The 19,223-nt window shown below is 42.8% G+C and overlaps 2 protein-coding genes across 6 annotated transcripts in view; one reads left to right on the forward strand and one right to left on the reverse strand.

Moving 5' to 3' along the window:
• ERO1B (endoplasmic reticulum oxidoreductase 1 beta) overlaps positions 1-3,165 on the forward strand; it is a 62,793-nt gene extending 59,628 nt beyond the window's left edge. For all 3 annotated transcript variants that reach the window (XM_040464871.1, XM_040464872.1, XM_040464870.1), the window contains 2 exons: positions 183-239; positions 2,834-3,165. In XM_040464871.1, coding sequence (XP_040320805.1) covers positions 183-239; positions 2,834-3,005 — 229 coding nt within the window. In that variant the 3' untranslated portion in view covers positions 3,006-3,165. The remainder of the gene's footprint in view (positions 1-182; positions 240-2,833) is intronic.
• The window catches only part of GPR137B (G protein-coupled receptor 137B), a 64,116-nt gene that overhangs the window by 5,799 nt on the left and 39,094 nt on the right, over positions 1-19,223 (reverse strand). Inside the window, exons 6-7 of one of the 3 annotated variants that reach the window (XM_040464873.1) lie at positions 11,581-11,705; positions 4,438-10,092 (exon numbers count right to left, since the gene is read on the reverse strand). In XM_040464873.1, coding sequence (XP_040320807.1) covers positions 9,972-10,092; positions 11,581-11,705 — 246 coding nt within the window. In that variant the 3' untranslated portion in view covers positions 4,438-9,971. The other 2 variants (XM_040464875.1, XM_040464874.1) reach the window with 2 other exon arrangements.

The following is a 19,223-nucleotide window of genomic DNA, read 5'->3' on the forward strand; positions in this document are numbered from 1 at the left end:
AAAAAAAAAAAAATTAAAAAAATAAAATAAAATAAAAATGGAATTTCCATTGTTCAGTGTTACTTACCTTCTTTTATTTTGGATTTTGCTTTCAAATTATAGCTCATATCACCGTATCAATAATTTGAAATATGTGCACATATTAACTGTCCTAATATGTTCTTTTTTTTCTTCTTTTCTAGGCTTTCTACAAGTATAAGAGAGTTACAGAATTTTAAAGTCTTATTACAACACAGTAGGTAATAAAGGCTTTTATATGTCTAATTAGAGACATAATGTGACTGTGTGAAGCCTGTTAGTCTTGGACATTCAGCAGAAGGAGACTAATCTTCAAAGACTTGAAGAAAGAATTCTGAACTCTTAAAGAGAAAATTCAAATGTTCACTTGAATATTTATGATTCTTAATAGATTGTCAATTAGAGGTATTTATAAATGAAGTATATGCTTTTAAAACATGTAAATTATACTAATTCTGTGTTTAATTTCATGTTTCCACTTGTTGACTATTCTGCTATTCTGTTTAGAACTGGTTTTGTGCTTACTCTATTATCCTTGATTTCCAGTTGTCCAACTTCTGTGACCATCCTGATAACACTGTTAGCAGTCTGTTCTGGAAAAAGAGAGCTAGAGAACAAATGTTGCTTAGAGCTGATATCCGTGATAAAAATTTATCAGTGATCTTTGAAACGTGTTTGGATTAGCTTTGTCTCATTCCGGGTGTCACCCTCTGTAACATGGAGGCGTCGGTGTGATGAATGGTACTTTCAGTGTAAGAATCCCCATCCCCAGGGCTTCAGCTTCAGTTTCCCTGGTGTTTATGTAAGATTTCTAGTTGCCGTTGTTGGGGCTGTTTTGGTCTAAAGGCCCTGCTTCAGTAGAGGTGAAAAAGCACCATCCCCTGTGCTGGCTGCCCGGCTGGACCCCCCCAAGTGTGTCGTGGGCAGGTCTTCACCTAGAGCCTATCCTATGTACTCATTTCCTTTGACTCTGTATTTCTCTGTCCGTACTCGAATTACAGAATTTTTGTTCACTTTGAGAAAACAAAAAAATTGCGTAAATATTTAAGTTTTGCCTTGATAAAATGTGAATGGGATTATATGGATCTGTAACGCCACCTTCAAACATTATATACACAAAATTTACTCTTTTAAATTAAGCATTTTTAAAGGAATTTTATTTTTATTTTTATTTTATTTTAGAATACAATCTATGCAATCCCCTGTCAACCTGAATATCTTCAGTAGGTCATTCGAGCAGGTGGAGGAGTTCAAGCCTCCGTGATGCTCCCCGTCCCCGCCTCTCTTTTCCTTCCAGTCCCTTGTATATAAATGGTACCTTGTGGGACTTGTACCAACAAGTGACTCTCAAGTCCTCAGCTTATTTTCTAAAGCTGGGGTTTAGATATCCTTAATATTTAAAATACTCTTTTTAAAGCTGTTAGAGATAGATTAATTTGGAAGGAGGCATCTGTGTAGAAGTAATGCGGGGACATTTCTCCTTCAGTCTTTTATGAAGTGCTCTTCAACCCACATCTCACCTGCCAGAGTCTGAAATGTGTTCATTGATGATTTAGTGGAGTGTTTTAAATTGTGCTTCGTTGGCTCACCCCTCTTTTAAAAATACTCGGTCATCCCTTGGAGGGATATGGCTGAAGGGGAGTAAGGTCTCACTAGTTAATTATTTTCTTACCCGATTTCTAACCTTTATAGACCCAGGGGTTTTTTGTTGATGGTGGTGACTTGTTTGTTTGTTAAGTTGAATAAAACAGACCGGCTTGACTGGAGAGCCTTCTCTGCTTTTTCTTTTCATTCTTAGGAATGTAAGTATTGTGCGGTGGGAGAGGGGGACCTTAAGGTAAAAAGTGAGTAAGTAATCTTGTTGGTAAATTAGTAAGAATTATTCTTAGTGTTCATTCAGAGTTTAAGAAAATGTGAAAGGTTTGCACTTTGTCTATTACTGTAAGTTTCAAAAATCGTTTGGTAGTGTTACTTTACTGTTCCCTCCGTTAAAGATAAAACTGTTATTTAAATTCTGTTGACTGGAGAAAATCCTTGGTCATTTCCATTTATTGCTTTTTTTCTTTATGTGATTTGCTTGAAGCTTAGGAAAAATTGTATATTAGAGTGAGTTCTAGGAAATTAAAAGGTTAGGATTCAGTTCTTTTCAGGGTTTTAATGGATGTTTTCACTACCAAGAAAATAAACAAGTGAAGTATTCTTAAGCTGAAATTTATGTAACTTTATTTTACCGCACATTGGATGGGGGGTGGGGCAGCCTACATTTTCACGTATGTGTGTATCTCCTAAATGTACGTGTGGGAACCTCTGTTTTGTGCGCCTGGTGATACTGTATGATCTTTGTGATATAATGTGTTTTTCTAAGTCACAGACCCCCTTGTGCAGGGACACTAGAGCACTGAGTGTGTCGTGAAAACACGTGGCTGGTATCTCCTCCCGCGTTTTGTCTTCCTCTCGTCACCTGATTTAAAAATCCAGCACTTGATACTATAACGGACAGAAATGATTGTACCGGCTGATGAAGTGATGAAAATGAAGAACAGGAAAATAATTCCTTCCTTCAACAGCATGGGTTTATTTTTTTTCCCCTTAAGTGGCATCTATGTAAGTTAGAGATATTATATATTAAAACTGATAAAATTTGAATGCTTCTCCTGTGTTGATTCTTAGATTATCAAGGGGATCAGACAGAATACTAAGTTTTCAGCTTTGAAATTTAAGTCAAACATGCTGACACGATAATGTTGTGAATTACTCAATACTTGTCAGCTCCGTGTGTATACGAAACACTGCCATATTTTTGGACTTGACCTAGGTGCCACTGTAAGAAAGGGCAGCTGTTTCCATCTACGTCAGCATCACCGTCAGCTGGAAGTTGGGGGGCAGCCGACAGTCCAGCGCTCGGCAGTTTGCAGCCTGAAGTGCCCGCAGAACCCCTGGCTGTCCACCACAGCACGCAGACTGCTTCCGTGGGATCGCAGAAATGATTTGGTGAAACGTCACAGACGCAGACATGCCCGCAGGTGGGTGTGCGTTCTAGCTTCAGATCTGAACAGGTGCAGCTTTGATTTTGAACACCGTTCTAATAATCCATTGTGGTACCCACCAGACTGTAGAAAATGTGAATTAAAGTAAATGTTTCTGCGATCTTTCTTTTCTTGTTCCCTTCCCCCACCCCCCCCAACCTCCATCCCCACCCCGCCTTTGAAATGTTTCCTGTTATGAGCTGAGGATTTGATTATAGTTAGTGGAGAAGTCAGAGAGGACGGAAGCAGAGCTGGTTTCTCGGAATGGCAGCCACCGGCCTCCAGCGTGCAGGGTTTCCTCGGGCTCCTGGTCACTGCGGCAGCACCAGTAGGTAGGTCCGGTGACTAATCCGTTTTAGGAGAGAACGGAGAAGAGTGGATGACTAACTTGTCCGTAGTCACGAATTGTAGGTTGTGGGACTAAAGTTTAAAACCAGCAAGTCTGACTCCATGTCTTTTGCTCGGAATGTAGTGTATCTGTGTTATCACAGAAGTTGGCTTATAATGCTCAACGAAAAATTGGGGACTTTGAGTATTTTTTGACTTGTTTTGAGTCACAAGGCTTTTCAAATATTCTTTATTTAATTTTCCAGATAAGTAATACATTCGCATGGTTGAAAAACCAAAATATAGGAAAGGCCGTACAGTGGAATGTCTTCTTTCTGTCCTTGGCCAACCTCCCATACTGCGGACCTGCCCCACCCTTCACCCCTCACCCCAGCCTCTGCCCTTGGTTTCTTAGGTTTCCATCCACACTCGGGCTTTACACAAGCAAATACAAATGTAAAGTCTTCATTTTGCCTCTCATTTTTACCCAGGAGTAGCATCCTATACATACCATCTGCTTTTACTCAATTTTTCTTGGTAGTCTTCCCATATCACTAGTTACTTCACTCATTAAACTTTTTTTTTTTTACTAACTGCTCAATATTCCATAGTGTGAATGGACAGTCGTTTAATGAACCAACGCCCTACTAATGGGCATGTGTCATTCCACACGTATGTAAATATGTACTTGTAGAATAAATTCCACAAAATGGAATTGTTGGGTCAGAGGCCATATCCATTTATAATTGTGAAAGATACTGTTTCCCTCCACGGAGGCGGTTTCACCGAAATGACGGATCTACATGCTTACCCGCCACCTTACCTACATGGATGTGGGTTTGCTGTTTGCTGTTCTGATAGATACAAAATTGTGTATCAGTGTGTTTTAGTTTTGATTTTTCTATTACCAGCGAGACTGACTCCTTTTAACATGTTGAAAATCCATGGTGTTTGTACGTGTCTTTTGAGTTCATATCTTTTACCCATTTTTGTACTACACTGTTGATCTTCTGTTTCTGCGAGTGCTTTGTTACAGATATTAATCCTTTGTATTTTTTTTTTTTTCTCTATTTGGTGTCTGTCTTGTGACTTGGCTTATTTAGGATAGCTTTGCCCTGCAATTTTTTTTAATGCAGTCTAATATCAGTTTCTCAGTGGTTTCTGGACTTTGAGTCAGAGTTAGGAATACCTTCTTACTTTCAGAGCAGTGATTCACCTACCTTTTCTTTTAGAACTTTCATGGCTGTTTTTAGATCGGAATTTGATTCCTTTGGAGTGTGTCCTGGCATGGGGCGTAAGTTATGGATTCGACCCAATTTCTTCCTGCCTGATTACTCAGTTGTTCCAGTGTCATTACTGGACAGTTCATCTTGTCCTCACCAGTCTGAGATGCTACATTTATTGTATCTAAGACCATACATGCATTTAGGTCTGTATCTGGGTTCTCCGCTGCATCGGTCTGTTGACTCAGGTACCAGTACCACAGTTATTTTAATTACTCGGGGTCTGTGTTTAAATATCTGGTGTGGTGGTCCCCTCTTCTCCCCAACGTCCCTTTTTTTAAAAAGTTTTCTTTAGCTTTGCTTGTTTATTCCATATGAGTTTTAAAAACATTCTTGAACACACAGACCATGCTAGAACTTGGCCCTATTTGGTGTTTTCTCTGGAGAGTTGCCCTTTTAACCACCTAATGTGTCCCTACTCCTTTTATTCTTTACCTGATAAGAATCTACTTTTTACTGCCTGTTGTGTTCATTATTTCAGTGTTTCACCTGCCAGTGCCCAGACAGGTGAGGGCCACGACTGGGCATGCAGTGCCTGTGTAGACCTATTTTCATCTCCATGCTCCTGTTTTAAGATGGAGTTCTCAAATGATTTCTAAGAGGCTATCTTTACGTAAAATCCTTATTTCCTTTTTTATTCCATTATGAATTCTTTACCCAAAAGCTACATATCTGTCAGACTCCTAAGAAAACAGGGATAGGCTGTTATAGGAATATTATACTTGTCAAATCAATACATAGCAGATACAAGTGCAAATCAAAGAAGTTACCCTTAAAAAAGACACCGTCTACCACAAGAACAGGATTGGACTGTTCATTCACTGTTGTGGGTGTCGGGACAGTGAACAAAACACAAATACCCCAGCCATCATGTAGCTTATGAATTATGTAACCTAACTAGGCTATCCCTAGCTTCTAGCGAGGACACACCCAGGAATAGCTAACATAGAAACCTGTCTAGCAGAGATGATGCCCTCAGTGTGAACACATCTTCGTGTCTCTCTGACGATGCCATCAAGTTGTCACAGATGGATTAAAATCACACTGTGACACCCCTCGTTCACAGCAGAGTCCACATTCTTCAGGCAGCACTCGGATAAATTATTTAGCTTTCCATACGGATTTCCTTCACAGAATATGCCTCCGAATGGGAAAGTGTTCTCCGCTGCGTAGGTGTTAGGTCTGCAAACTTCAGTAAGGGGACAGCAGACCACGGGTACTCAGTAACACAAACTGATCAGGCTCTGACAAAACATTTGTTCTTCCTAAACATACCGTTTTATATCTCAATTAATGCCCGAATTCAAGGAGCACCATGTGGGGACCGCCAAAGGACTGGAGGGGCTGTTGTCGGTTAGCAAGATTCGTGGAAAACAGGTTCAGAGAAAGGGAGGGATTTAGAGGGAAGTCACAAATCTAGCTTGAGGAAGCAGGCATCTGATCTCCAGTTCTGGCCACGCTGAAGTTCAGAGGCAGAAAACCTGTTCTGGAGATAAAGAGGCTTAATGTTCTGAGCCTTAACGTTGCAAAAGGGAAGACAGATTTGGAGGCTATGCTGGCATGAAGTATCATCAGCTTCTGGGCAGAGAGAGGAGAGGTTTCAGCCACAGGTCAGAGAAAAGATGAAAATCCAGCTTTGGAGGAACCAGGTGGATTCCATCAGGAGCTGGTGATTTGGATCCGAGGACTTGGATCCCCTAATTGATGATCGGGGCGGTCCACCTCAGAACTCCACACGGAGGGACCTGCCGTGAAGGCCCAGGCCCCGAGGAGCCGCGTGACCGGCACAAGGAATCCACAGTGATATCTAGGTTGGAGGTATGGGGACATCTTTAGCTACTTCCAGGTATTCTGACCCACTGGCACAAGGCCTTGGCATATATCCCTACTAAGGGCCGAGAGCAGAGTTAACGGAAGGATGCTGCTGAGTTTACACCCTGGACCCACAGACTGGCAAACACCCAATAATCCCAGTGTCTAGCACATAATAAGCACTCTATAGACACTGACAAGATTCCACTCCCTTCGTTCCTTAAATGTTTCCTCACGTGAATCACTTTACGGTTTCTGATGAGAAGTCCATTATTTTAGCCTGATCCTTTCCAACAGCTCCTCTCTCTGGACCATGAGAAGCCTTAAAATAGCATTATGCATAGTTAGAAACTTTTTTAATTAGTGAAATTCTCACTAACCTGGGACAAAAAAATGGAAAGGCCTAGGAGATAGGTCTTTGATGGACCTGACACTTGTCTAGGTTTTATTATACATCCTCTAAAGTGAAAAGGTATTTTTTAAACAAAGTTTCTTCAGTTGGAAACCTTCAAAAAAGGTTCAAATACTTACACCCATTTAATGTAAATTTACCTTTATTAAAAAAAAAGCAATGTTCTAAAAAAATAAAAGCAATATTCTAGTAATATCTACTATGAGTAAATATAAATGAGAACCTTTTCCTCAAAGCACTTTTCGTGCTCTAGGATTTACTAATGCTTATTCCTTTCCTCTTAATAGGAATTAAGTGTTCAAGGCCAACAAAGAGCAGTTCTGTTGGATTTTGGTAAAAGAGGGTATCTGGGGACACACTTGCAGGTGTCCCTGATTTACACAGCTAAACAAGCACAGTTTTAACAACGTGCCTGATACATTTAAGAGAGAACTGGCATAACTAAATACGATTGATGTGTAGAGTGCAACCGTCAAAACTTCTTACGGTCCCAGCTCCGTGTATCACAATCACTGGCTCAATTAAACAGGTTAATTGTAGAAAGAAAAAAAAGAGCCGATGAAAGGTATCCACACGACTCAGCTGGCACCTGTAGACCGTTACCTGCAGGAGTGCACGCCCATTCTGCAAGATCTCCAGCAGGTGCACAGAAATACCCAGCCTTTTAGCGCAGAATCAGACTTAGTCCACAATTTTCACCAACTCTGCCTCTTCCCCATTTTTAACTTTTAAACGACCAGGGTTTAAATTTCATCATGTTGCCTTAAAACAGGAGGACATTTGGATATTTTACAACCAGTAATCCCCACTCCTTGTCTTCTCTTAGCCTTTAATATTTCATGTAAGCAGTAGTAGCTTTGTTAGTGTACCTATTTCACAACACTTAGGAAACTAAAGGAAATTTTCATTTCCCTTTTCATACCATACCTGTAACATTTCACAGGGTACATGTGGTCATTTACTAGGAGAGAGAGTTTGATACAATCCTATTTGTTACGTTCTAGATGTGTTTACAATACTTGTGCTTTAGCAATACTTTTTAGAAAGGGGAAGAGAAATATAGGCTCTTAGAACATTTTTATCCTTTCCAGTAAAAGAAAATAGTTCAAATAGCTTTATCATAAAAATAGAATTTTGGCTTTTATCGGTTAATGCTGGGTATTTAATTTTCCTGCCAGTAGTGATAGAATAATGTGTTGATACAGCAGGAGTAGAATAATTGGATGATTTTAGTGATTTATTACTATATTAAAAAATATACCTACCCTTGAATGATCTTAAGTACTTTCTGAAAGCATGATCTAAAGTTTTAAGCATATGCCGGGGCTGCCTTTAAATTTTCCTAAGTATTAGTAACAAAGACAGTATGACAAGTCAGGTGTTCTTAAAGCTATTTAGAATGACAACTTACAATATAATAGGCAACCCAAGTAACCAGTGCAAATTTTGCTTCAGTGTACAATTTTCCCTGACAGTAACTATTTTCAATGATGTGTGACCCCAATTCTTCCATATACTAAAAGGCAAGAATGCTGTTATGTGGGATTCTGCAGGATAAATGTGTTCTGTACAAATGACATAACCCAATCAAACCATTTATGACTTGAGATGGCAATTTTAAATACTATCAAGAGAAAGTAGACTTGATCTCTGTGAATGAAATCAGTGCCCAGAGATAAGTTATTTCTGAAGACCACAAAAAAAAAAAAAAAAAAAGACATTTTGAAATGGGTTTCATCCTGAAGGCAGAGCTTATTAATAGAACTTTCTCTTCATCTCCTCCTCCTGTGCCGAGATGTAAGATTTCGTAGGCAGAGCAGATACTTTCTGGTAACAGCACTTCCTCTAGTACCTTCTCTCCGATTTACAGAAAATCGGAGCATTCAACTGACAGAGCCATGCACCACGGTTTTGCATTCGAGGCAGTTGTACTTCTAGAAGATCTTGGAGGTTTCAGAGTAGCACCTGTGGCTGGGGAACCAGTATTTCAGGACAGGGGTCTCATTTAAACGGAAGAGGACTTCTAAGCAATCGTCTGGAACACACCCTTTTGCGTGGCTAAGAGGCAGGAATCCTGCTACCGAAAACTGCCCTTTTTAAAGTTGCAGTTTCTAATAGGCTGCTCTCAGAGCTATTTAAAAATAAAGGGCATTACTCGAGATATGGTGGGAAATTACAGGAAACCTGTTGAGTCTTCTGGATCAAGGGCATTTCTTACTCCTCCCCTTGCGAGAACCTCTCCTTTGTTCCTTGAAGGTAAGGAACCATCAGTGCTTTGGGAATGGAGCTGTCCTACAGAGGCCCTCAGGTACCGCTTATCAGATTTCACTGGGCTGAAAAACCAGGCAAAGTTTCCACATAGAGCACAGCACGTTTAATAGCGTGAGTCCACTCGGTTTTTAACACACCGACTCATCACCGAAGCGTATGCATTAGTGCCCTGTTGAAAGGATGCCACCTTTTTGGCAAAATTTAGGAGATTAGTTGAGGGAACAACTGCCTGGACCTTAAAGAACTCAGAGGAAGGGGCCAATTACCTGGTACAAGTCCTGGACATTCTCCTACATCGTAACTTTTAACACTGGAGTTGCAACTGGCTTTCCGAGATGTCAACTGTATTTCGAGTTGATTCAGAAGCTTCGGATCTGCATGACCCGAAGAGGTGAGGACCTAAAGAACACTTTAGTCCAAAAGCCTTAAACAACCATCAGACCATGTACTGTATGCTTTTAAAGTGAATTATGCATAAAAGTCTGTGCAAACTACAAACATATATTGCAATAACATTCTCAAAAAATCCTAGTATATATTTTAGCATTATTAAGTTATATAAAATACATCTTTATAAAAGTACAGAATTTTTTAAAAGTTTAAATTATACCCACTGAAATAGGTGGCCAGGCTCACTTTTTAGTACTAAAATAAGGTTTTTATCAATCTAAATTATTGCTTAGTCCTATGGAGCCATTAGAAACCTGTAACAAATAAAAATCAAGTCCTATTTCTTAAGGAAAAGTGCCTTATTAAAAATTCAGCTGTCATTGAGTTAGTCTCTCTGAAGCCTCTCACTTGAGGAATCTTCCATAAAATTTTTTACTGATGCTGCCCCTGGCTTGGCTTGTCAGGATCCAACATGGAGTCTGGTTGGAAAGTTCCCACCTGTGCCAGGAAGCTGTTTGTTTGCTGTCCCCAGTCATAGTAGTCTGGAGCAAAACTTAAAAAGAAAAAGACATATTGGTGACTTGGAATGCTGTACTTCCTCCTGATAACCTATTTTAGATGGACAGAACTGGGGTTTTTGTAGATAAAGTGTAGACAAGCCCAGTTTTTTAAAGTAGCTTCTTGAAGTCCATGTGTGTGCAGTGGCCAGAAGTTCACCCGCAAAAACCTACTGAACGCTGTGCAGCCCAGAAGCATCGTATTAGAACCGTAAGCCAATCACTATGTATAACAAAATATTCCACCAGCAAGTTGTGTCTGACAGCTCTGGACAGGTAACTTCGCATTGATTTTGTCATGTGTCGAACACTTGTAGAATCAATAACTGCCCTGTTGGGCTTCTGTGAGTTAATACCTGTAAAGTGCTTAGAACAGTATCTCAGTGTCTAGTAAGCCCTCAACAGTGTACCTTTTATATTCTTCTTCTCACCTTCTGTGTAGTAGAAAAGGGATCTTCTTCCACAAGGGGAGTGAGGACCCTCTCAGCTCTGGGCTGCCTTTGGCAGGTGAGAGGCCAGGGCAGCTCCAGCAGGACAGGGAGGGACACACATAGCGAGAGGGAAATGTGGTGGGGGAAAGGGATGAGAGAACATTCTAGGGAGGAGGGTGAGAACAACTTTTGACCTCGGGAAGTCCTTGGTTATTGGCTCCCCTCCAGATTTCTATGTTCTTCACATCTGCTGGCGTGGTCTGTGGATTGCTGTGCTTTCCCCAAGCACCATCTTGGATTCTGTCTGGTTTGCTGCTCCCTCATCTAGTGAGCAAACCATGTGTCCCCCAAGCTTTTCCTCAGTTCTGTGTCCCTAACACAAGGGCGCCTCTCACGTTTTCCAAGGACATTTATTCTTCGTAATAAGGAGTAAAAAAGCTAGCTTATCTTCTATCATTCCATCCTGAGGGTGGAGTTGGGGGGGAGGATAATTTATGTTAAAATGTTAATGATCACCCTTTAAATGTACAAAGGATTGCCCAAAAAAAAAAAAAAAAAAAATCTTTCACTTCCAAGAAACACACTTCCAAGAAAAGAGGCCTGAAGCCTCCCTTTCACAGCAAGCGAATGGGGTCCTGGGCCCACAAGCCCCAGCAGAGAGGCGCTCGGTAAGCACCAGCTCAGCCCTTTTTGCTTCTCTCCCTGCTGCTGGCCCTGAAGTCCCAGGTTCACAGGCTGCAAGAGGGGACACAATGATCACTGGGCCCTGGGGAGTGGCTAAGCATCACAGGCTGAAAAGGCGGAAGGGAACCCCAGTAGCTCCCGCCCCTCCTGTCTGCCGCAGAGTAAGGAAGCATAATCCTGGGGGAGGGCCTCTCAGGTTGCACTTAGTCTCCTAGTCAGGGGCTTCTCCTCCCTCCATTTCCTCTCTGCCGCACAGCCTCCAGCTCCAGGGCTATTTTACATGGGCATTTTCTCTTGGGTTGAATCGATTTCACCAGTGCAGTCCTCAGCCTAGTAACCATGCCTCTCTACCTTGAACTAGGGTCTCACCTTCCCTGAAGTCCCTGAGGGGCGATGTTCCAGGCAAGGTCATCATCACTATCGTATCTTCGAGGGTTGTCAAAGAAGTAAGATCTGGGGCTGAATCCGTGGCTGGGGACCATCCCAGGGTTCGTCTAGAAAGACAGTTAATTGTTCAGTTACTTTGAGACACTATGCCTTCCTCTAGACAAAGATGAGGAAGATTCTTTCTTGTTGGAAATTGAAGATTCTGTGCCCATCTGAATGGAGGATGTACCTGTTCAACTTCAGTGTTCATTTTAGTTGCTTTTATATTTAAGAGGTGTTAACTTTTTCTTTTCTCAGTATGGACAAAATCTTCTTTCAGAGTTCTGCTTGCAACAATGAATTACTGTTTCAATCCCTTACTGAAACACCAGGCACTGCCCAAAGTAGCCAAACTCCATAGTCCCGAATTAGCTACAAACCTCTCTAAACATGTGGGCATTTACCACAAGTTAAAATAGTGAAACGATAACGATGAAATAATTTTGAGAAGGTTTTGTATCCAGTTTCCATATCCTGCTTCTATAATCCTTTCATCCTGTTGCTGTCCCCGTGCCGAGCTCACCTTTCAAAAGATTTCAAATGACTGGTTTCATTAAGTAAGCAGAAGATCAGAACTGCATTATATGGCAAACCAAAGCTGGCATAAAATACAGAATTTGTTTGACATCCTTGTGCGTATCACTACTGGTCTGTTTTAGAGTTAAACAAGAGTCTGAAACAAGGTTGCTATATGATGGTATCTATATGGAAATGCCTCCTTTTCTAAGACTAATCTAGCAAATACAGGAAACAACTTACACAAGGTGGGATGCCTGAAAATTTATCAATTTGTAGCAGTTCAAGAATGTCTTTGCAGAAGAATGAATTTGGATCCCTAACCTCACACAGATACAAAAAGTAACTCAAAATGGATCAAGGGCCTAAATGTAAGAGTAAAACCTGTAAATTGTTGAGAAGAAAAATAAAGGCACGGATCTTTGTGACCCAGGAAATTTGGCAAAGGATTCTCAGAAATGGTACCAAAAGCATGAGCAACAAAAGAAAAAAAACATGATTAAAATTAAAAACTTCAAAAGATACCATCAAAAAAGTGAAGAAACAGCCCAAAAATGGGAGCAAATATTTGCAAAATCCCTTATATGACAAGGGACTTGTATGTAAAATACACCAAGAACTCTTACAACTCAATAACTCCATTTAAAAATGGGCAAAGGATCAGGGCACCTGGGTGGCTGTCAGTTAAGTGTCTGACTTCAGCTCAGGTCATGATGTTGCGGTCCGTGAGTTCGAGCCCCACGTCGGGCTCTGTGCTGACAGCTCAGAGCCTGGAGCCTGCTTCGGATTGTGTCTCTGTCTCTCTGCCCCTCCCCCACTCACACTCTGTCTCTCTCTCTCTCTCTCTCTCAAAAATAAACATTCAAGATTCCTTATTTTATAAAAGCAGGGGAAGCAAAGGATTTGAATAGACATTTCTCCAAGGACGATGTACAAATGCCCAATAAGCATGTGGAAAGATGCTGAACATTGTTGGTGATCGGGGAAATGCAAATCAAAAGACACAGCGAGGTACTAGCCATCCAGGGTATCGAGAATCAAAAAAATAACAAGCGCTGGGGAAGAGGTGGAGAGCCAGAAGATACGCTACGGGTGTGAATGTAAAATGGGGCACCTACTGTGGAAAACAGCGTGGCAGGTCTTTTAGAAAACGTGCGGCACCAACTTCCGGGACGACGGCAGAGTCGGAGGGGCCTGAGCTCACCTCACAGATCCAAGCAGATGACACATCGGTGTAAATAACCCAGAAAACAATTCAAACACTGACACGGCAAACTCCACAAGTAAACGCTGAGAAGGAGTCACGTCAAAGACCGTAGGGAGAGCAGAATCCTGCTCGGGAGCTAACGGGAGATGCCATCTGCAGGTGGCCAGGACCTGTGGGCACAGTGAGGGCAGAGAAAGGGTTCCTCGCACCCCCGGAGCCTGCATGGGGAAGTGAATCCCCGTAACATGTGGCTCTGGAAGCCAGAAGGGCCGAAGTTCCTGAGTTCTTACAACTCAGGCTGCACTGAAAGCCTGGAACTTCGTAACTCACCAGGCTCAGTTCCGGAAGAGGCAGGAGGGAGAGAGGGAAACCGTGGGCCACTCTTAACGAGGCAGCACACCAAACAGCCGGGGGCTGCAGTTTGAGAGATGCCTGGGGCTCCCGGGAGCGACAGTTGGTCACTAACCTCAGGGCCGGTACCCGAGGGCCAGATTTCACTGGGAGACGCCTCCAGGAGCAAAGGGGCTGCAGACACAGCCTCCCTATCCCACCCCCACCCCCAGCAGTAAACATAGCCACCTGGGGGAGCCAGCACCGTGCCAGCACCCACGGCCTGCCTCAGCCCTGGTGCCGTGGGTCCCCTCCTCCGGAAGACAGTCACAAACGTTGCCAAAGCCGAGTGTCCCTACTGTGTGTTTTGGCAGGGCCTGGGTCCTGGCAGCAGTGGTGGGTCACCCCCCCCCCCCCCCGCCACGGAGCATGCTTGCACCTCGTGGAAGCTGCACGCCCTGCCCTCTGTACACACTGCAGAGCGGCCCTGGCCAGCCTGTCTCCGCAAGGCTGCGTGTTCCCTGTGGAAGAGGACCCGCACGGGAAACTGCACGGGCAATGCACGTTCCACTTGTGCACTTTGCGGAGCAATCCAGGCTGGCGGGGCTTGGCGGCGGAGGGACATCCCCTCTGTAAAAGGGCCAGTTCCACCTTCTTAAAAGTACACAGCCCACTACTACTTTCAAGGGCAGGGAAAGTAACTGACTTTTCGAACACAGAGAAACAGAATCAGGAGTGCCTGGGTGGCTCAGTCAATTAAGCACCCGACTTTGGCTCAGGTCATGATTTCACAGTTCGTCCGGTGCTGACAGCTCGGAACCTGGAGCCTGGAACCTGCTTCGGGTTCTGTCTCCCTCTCCCTCTGCTCATGCTCTCGCTCTCTCTCAAAAATAAATATTAAAAAAAAAATGAAAATTAAAAAAAAACAGAAGTAGACAAAAATGAGGAGACAGGAACACGTCCCAAATGAAAGAACAGGACAAAACCTCAGCAAAACACCTAAGCGAAACCAAAATAAGTCATATACCTCATAGAAACTTTAATGATCTCAAAGCTACTCACTGGACTTGAGAAAAGAGTGGGAAACATCAGTGAGACCCTTGACACGAGATAAAATAGAATCAGAGATAAGATAATCTAAAAATACATTAGATTTAATAACTAGCAAGCCTGAAGCACCTGGGTGGCTCAGTTGAGCATCTAATGCTTGATTTCAGCTCAGGTCGTGATCTCACAGTTGTGGGATTGAGCCCTACATCAGGCTCTGCTCTGAGCACTGGGCCTGCTTGGGATTCTTTCTTTGCCCCTCCCCCACTCATACTCTCAACATTAAAAAAAAAAGGCTAGAGGAAGCAGAGGAACCCATTAGTCACCTGGGAGGGCAGAGTGTTGGAAAGTAATCAATCTGAGCAGGTGAGAAGAAAAAACAAATTGTGCAAAATGAGAACAGACTCTGAAGCTCAGCAACTCCATCAAGCATAATAACATTGCATGACAGGGATCCCAGAAAAAGAAGAAAGAGAAAAGGGAGCAGGAAATGTATTTGAAGAAATAATAACTGAAACCTCTGTAATGTGAGGAGGGAAATAGATGCCCAGATCCAGGAGGCGTACAGATCCCTCAAAAAAATCAACCAAAGGAGGTCCACACCAGGACGTATGGTGATCAAAATGGCAAAACAGTGATAAAAGATTTTAAAAGCAGCAAAAGAAAGGACTGTTACATACCAGAGAAACCCGATAAGGCCATCCGCTGCCTTTTCAACACAAACTTTGCAGGCCAGAAGGAAATGGCATGATATATTCAAAGGAAAAAATCTGCCATCAAGAATACTCAACAAATAATCCTAACATTTGTATGGAACCACAAAGACCCCAAATAGTCCATGCAATCTTGAAAAAGCAAAGCAAAGCTGGAGGGATCACAACTCCAGACAAGTTATATTACAAAGCTGTAGGCATCCAAACAGCATGGTGCTGGCACAAAACAGACACATAGGCCAATGGAACAGAACAGAATACCCAGAAATAAATCCACAATTATATGGTCAATTAAAATTCAACAAAGAAGGCAAGAATACACAATAGGAAAAAGTCCCTTTAACAAATAGTGTTAGGAAAATGGGGCCACATTTTTACACCATACACAAAGTAAACTCAAGATGGAGTAAAGACCTAAATGTGAGACCTGAAACCGTAAAAATCCTAGAAGAGAACATAGGTAGTAATTTCTCTGACCTCACCCACAGCATCATTTTTCTAGATATGCCTCCTGAGGTAAGGGAAACGAGCAAAAATGAACTATTGGGACCACATCAAAATAAAACGCTTCTGCACAGCGAAGGAAACAACCAACAAGACCAACAGATAACCTACTGACTGGGAGAAGATATCTGTAAGTGGCATATTCAATATAGGGTTACTATCTAAATTATATAAAGAACTTATAGGGGTGTCCAGGTGGCTCAGTGGGTTGGGCGACCAACTCGGGCTCAGGTCGTGATCTCGCAATTTGTGAGTTCAAACCCCGCGTCGGGCTCTGTGCTCACAGCTTGGAGCTGGAGCCTGCTTTGGATTCTGTGTCTCCCTCTCCTCCTCGTGCTCTGTCTCTCAAAAATTAATAAACGTTAAAAAAATAATTTTAAAGAAGTTATAAAATGCAACATTCAAAAACCAAATAATCCAACTAAAGGGGTGCCTGGGTGGCACAGCTGGTTAAGCGTCTGACTCTTGGTTTCTGTTCAGGTCATGATCCCGTGGTTCATGACATTGAGCCCTGTGTTGGGCTCTGTGCTGGCAGTGTGCAGTCTACTTGGGATTCTCTCTCAAAATAAATAAATAAACATTTTTTTTTAAATGGGCAGAAGACATGAAAGGACATTTCTCCAAAGACATCCAGATGGCAAACACACACATGAAAAGATGCTCAACATCACTCGCCATTAGGGAAGTGCAAATCAAAACCACAATGAGATATCACCTCACACCTGTCAGAATGACTAAACTCAAAAACACAAGAAACAAGTGGTGGCAAGAATGTGGAGAAAAAGGAACTCTCGTGCACTGTTGGTGGAAATGCAAACTGATGTAGTCACTGTGGAAAACGATATGGAAGTTCCCTCAAAAAATTAAAAATAGAACTACCCTATGATCCAGAAATTGCACTACTAGGCATTTACCAAAAGAATACAAAAACACTAATTCAAAGGGATATATGCAACCCTATGTTTACTGCAGCATTATTTACAATAGCCAAATTATGGAAGCAGCCCAAGTATCCACTGACAGATGAATGGATAAAGAAGATGTGGTATATATATACAGTGGAATATTATGCAGCCATAAAAAAGAATGAACTCTTGCCATTTGCAACAACATGGATGGTGCTAGATAGTATTATGCTAAGCAAAATAAACCAGTCGGAGAAAGACAAATACCATGTGATTTTCACTCAAAACAAATGAGCAAAGGGGGGGAAAAAAAGAACAACAAACCAAAAAACAGACTCTTAACTATAGAGAACAGTTATCACAGGAAAGATGGGTGGGGGATGGGAGAAACGGGGGAGGGGAATTGTAAGTACACTTATCTTGATGGGCACTAAGACACAGAAGGAATGTCAACCTGCCATGTTATACACCTGAAACTAATACAACACTATATGTTAACCATACTGAAATTTTTAAAAAGTTCCACATAGAGTTACCACATGACCTAGAAGTTGCATTCCTAGATACATACCTAAGAGAAATAGAGACCTATGTTCACACAGAAACTTGTACATCGATGTTTACAGAAGCACTGTTCTTGAGAGCTAAGAAACGGAGGGGCACCTGGGTGGCTCAGTTGGACATCTGACTTCAGCTCAGGTCATGATCTCATGATTAGTGAGTTCGAGCCCCACGTCGGGCTCCGTGCTGACAGCTCAGACTCTGGAGCCTGCTTCGGAATCTGTGTCTCCCTCTGTCTCTGCCCCTCCCCTGCTTGCACGCTCTCTCTCTTGATCTCTCAAAAATAAACATTAAAAAAATTTTTTATAAAGCGGAGAAATGGAAACAATGGGTAATTGGATAAACAAGATGTGATCTATCCATACGATGAAATGTTATTTAGCCCTAAAAAGGAACAAAGTACTAACACATACTGCAACACGGATGAGCCCTGAAAACATCATGCCAAGGGAAAGAAGCCAGTCACGGAACACCGCGCGATATGATCCCATTCCTGTGGAAGCCCACAAGAGAGAGAGGAATAGACATAGATTAACAGTTGCTCAGGGGCTGGGGGCAGGGGATGGGCAGTGATAGCTAATGGGTACAGGTTTCTTTCTGAGGTGATAAAAAACGTTCTCAAAAGTGTGGTGACGGACGTACGTATCTGAATACACCGAAAACCACGGAACTGTAGACATGAAATGGGGAAACTGCACGGTATGGGGATTCTAGCCCATTAAAGCTATTTAAGCAACAACAAAAATACAGAGATTCTCAAACTTCACAGTGCATTCAAATCACCTGGGGTGGGGCGCCTGGGTGGCGCAGTCGGTTAAGCGTCCGACTTCAACCAGGTCATGATCTCACGGTCCGTGAGTTCGAGCCCCGCGTCGGGCTCTGGGCTGATGGCTCAGAGCCTGGAGCCTGTTTCCGATTCTGTGTCTCCCTCTCTCTCTGCCCCTCGCCCATTCATGCTCTGTCTCTCTCTGTCCCAAAAATAAATAAACGTTGAAAAAAAATCACCTGGGGTGCTTTTTTTTTGAAAATATGGATTCCCTGAACCTACCCGGGAGATCCTCACCTGGGTCTGGAACGTGGCCTAAGAGTCGGTGCTGACACTGAGCGCCCTTGGGACTCTATGGGGACGGGAGGGAGCCACACTGCGAGGACGGTCACATTGGCTTTAGTGATGCCAAGTGCAGAGGCTTGTTTATACCGACTGGACGATGGGTACAGCGGTAGATAACGTTTTAAAGAAATGCCTCCACCTGCAGCGTGCGCTTTTAAAGTCAACGAAACACGAGTTGTATTATAAATCCGCCCCCCCCCCCCCCCCGGCCCTAAAGCAACATTAGACTGTTTTTTCTCCAAGCAACGACAGGAATTACAGACAGTAATCAGATTATTACTGAGCCATGCATATTAGCAATGTAGCTTCCCCAAACCTTATGCCAAGGAGAGCCACCACTCACCACAGTAATGAGCATTATGGACTTGGGAGCCACACTGCATTTGGTCCCGGCTCTGTCTCCGACTGGCCGTGTGGACCCTGAGCCTCAGTTTCCTCATCTAAGTATGATAACAGTTTCCATCTCAGAGGGTGAGGATTAAAGCGCCGATCAGAATCGGGCCCAGCACACACACGCACTGCAGTATACAGCCGTTAGCTATTTCCAGCAAACTCTGCACGCGATAATGGCATTAACTCTGCAGTCCTCTGCCTGAGGATGTTTTAGGAACACTGGTGCTTTGCCAAGCCCAATCTGACACTCACACCACCTGCTCGTTGGAGTTAGTCCGTGTGTAGAAAAGGGAGCGTGT

This window comes from Herpailurus yagouaroundi, unplaced genomic scaffold (genome assembly GCF_014898765.1).
Source record: "Herpailurus yagouaroundi ecotype Mexico unplaced genomic scaffold, PumYag 530, whole genome shotgun sequence".
In the NCBI taxonomy this organism is placed as follows: domain Eukaryota; kingdom Metazoa; phylum Chordata; class Mammalia; order Carnivora; family Felidae; genus Herpailurus; species Herpailurus yagouaroundi.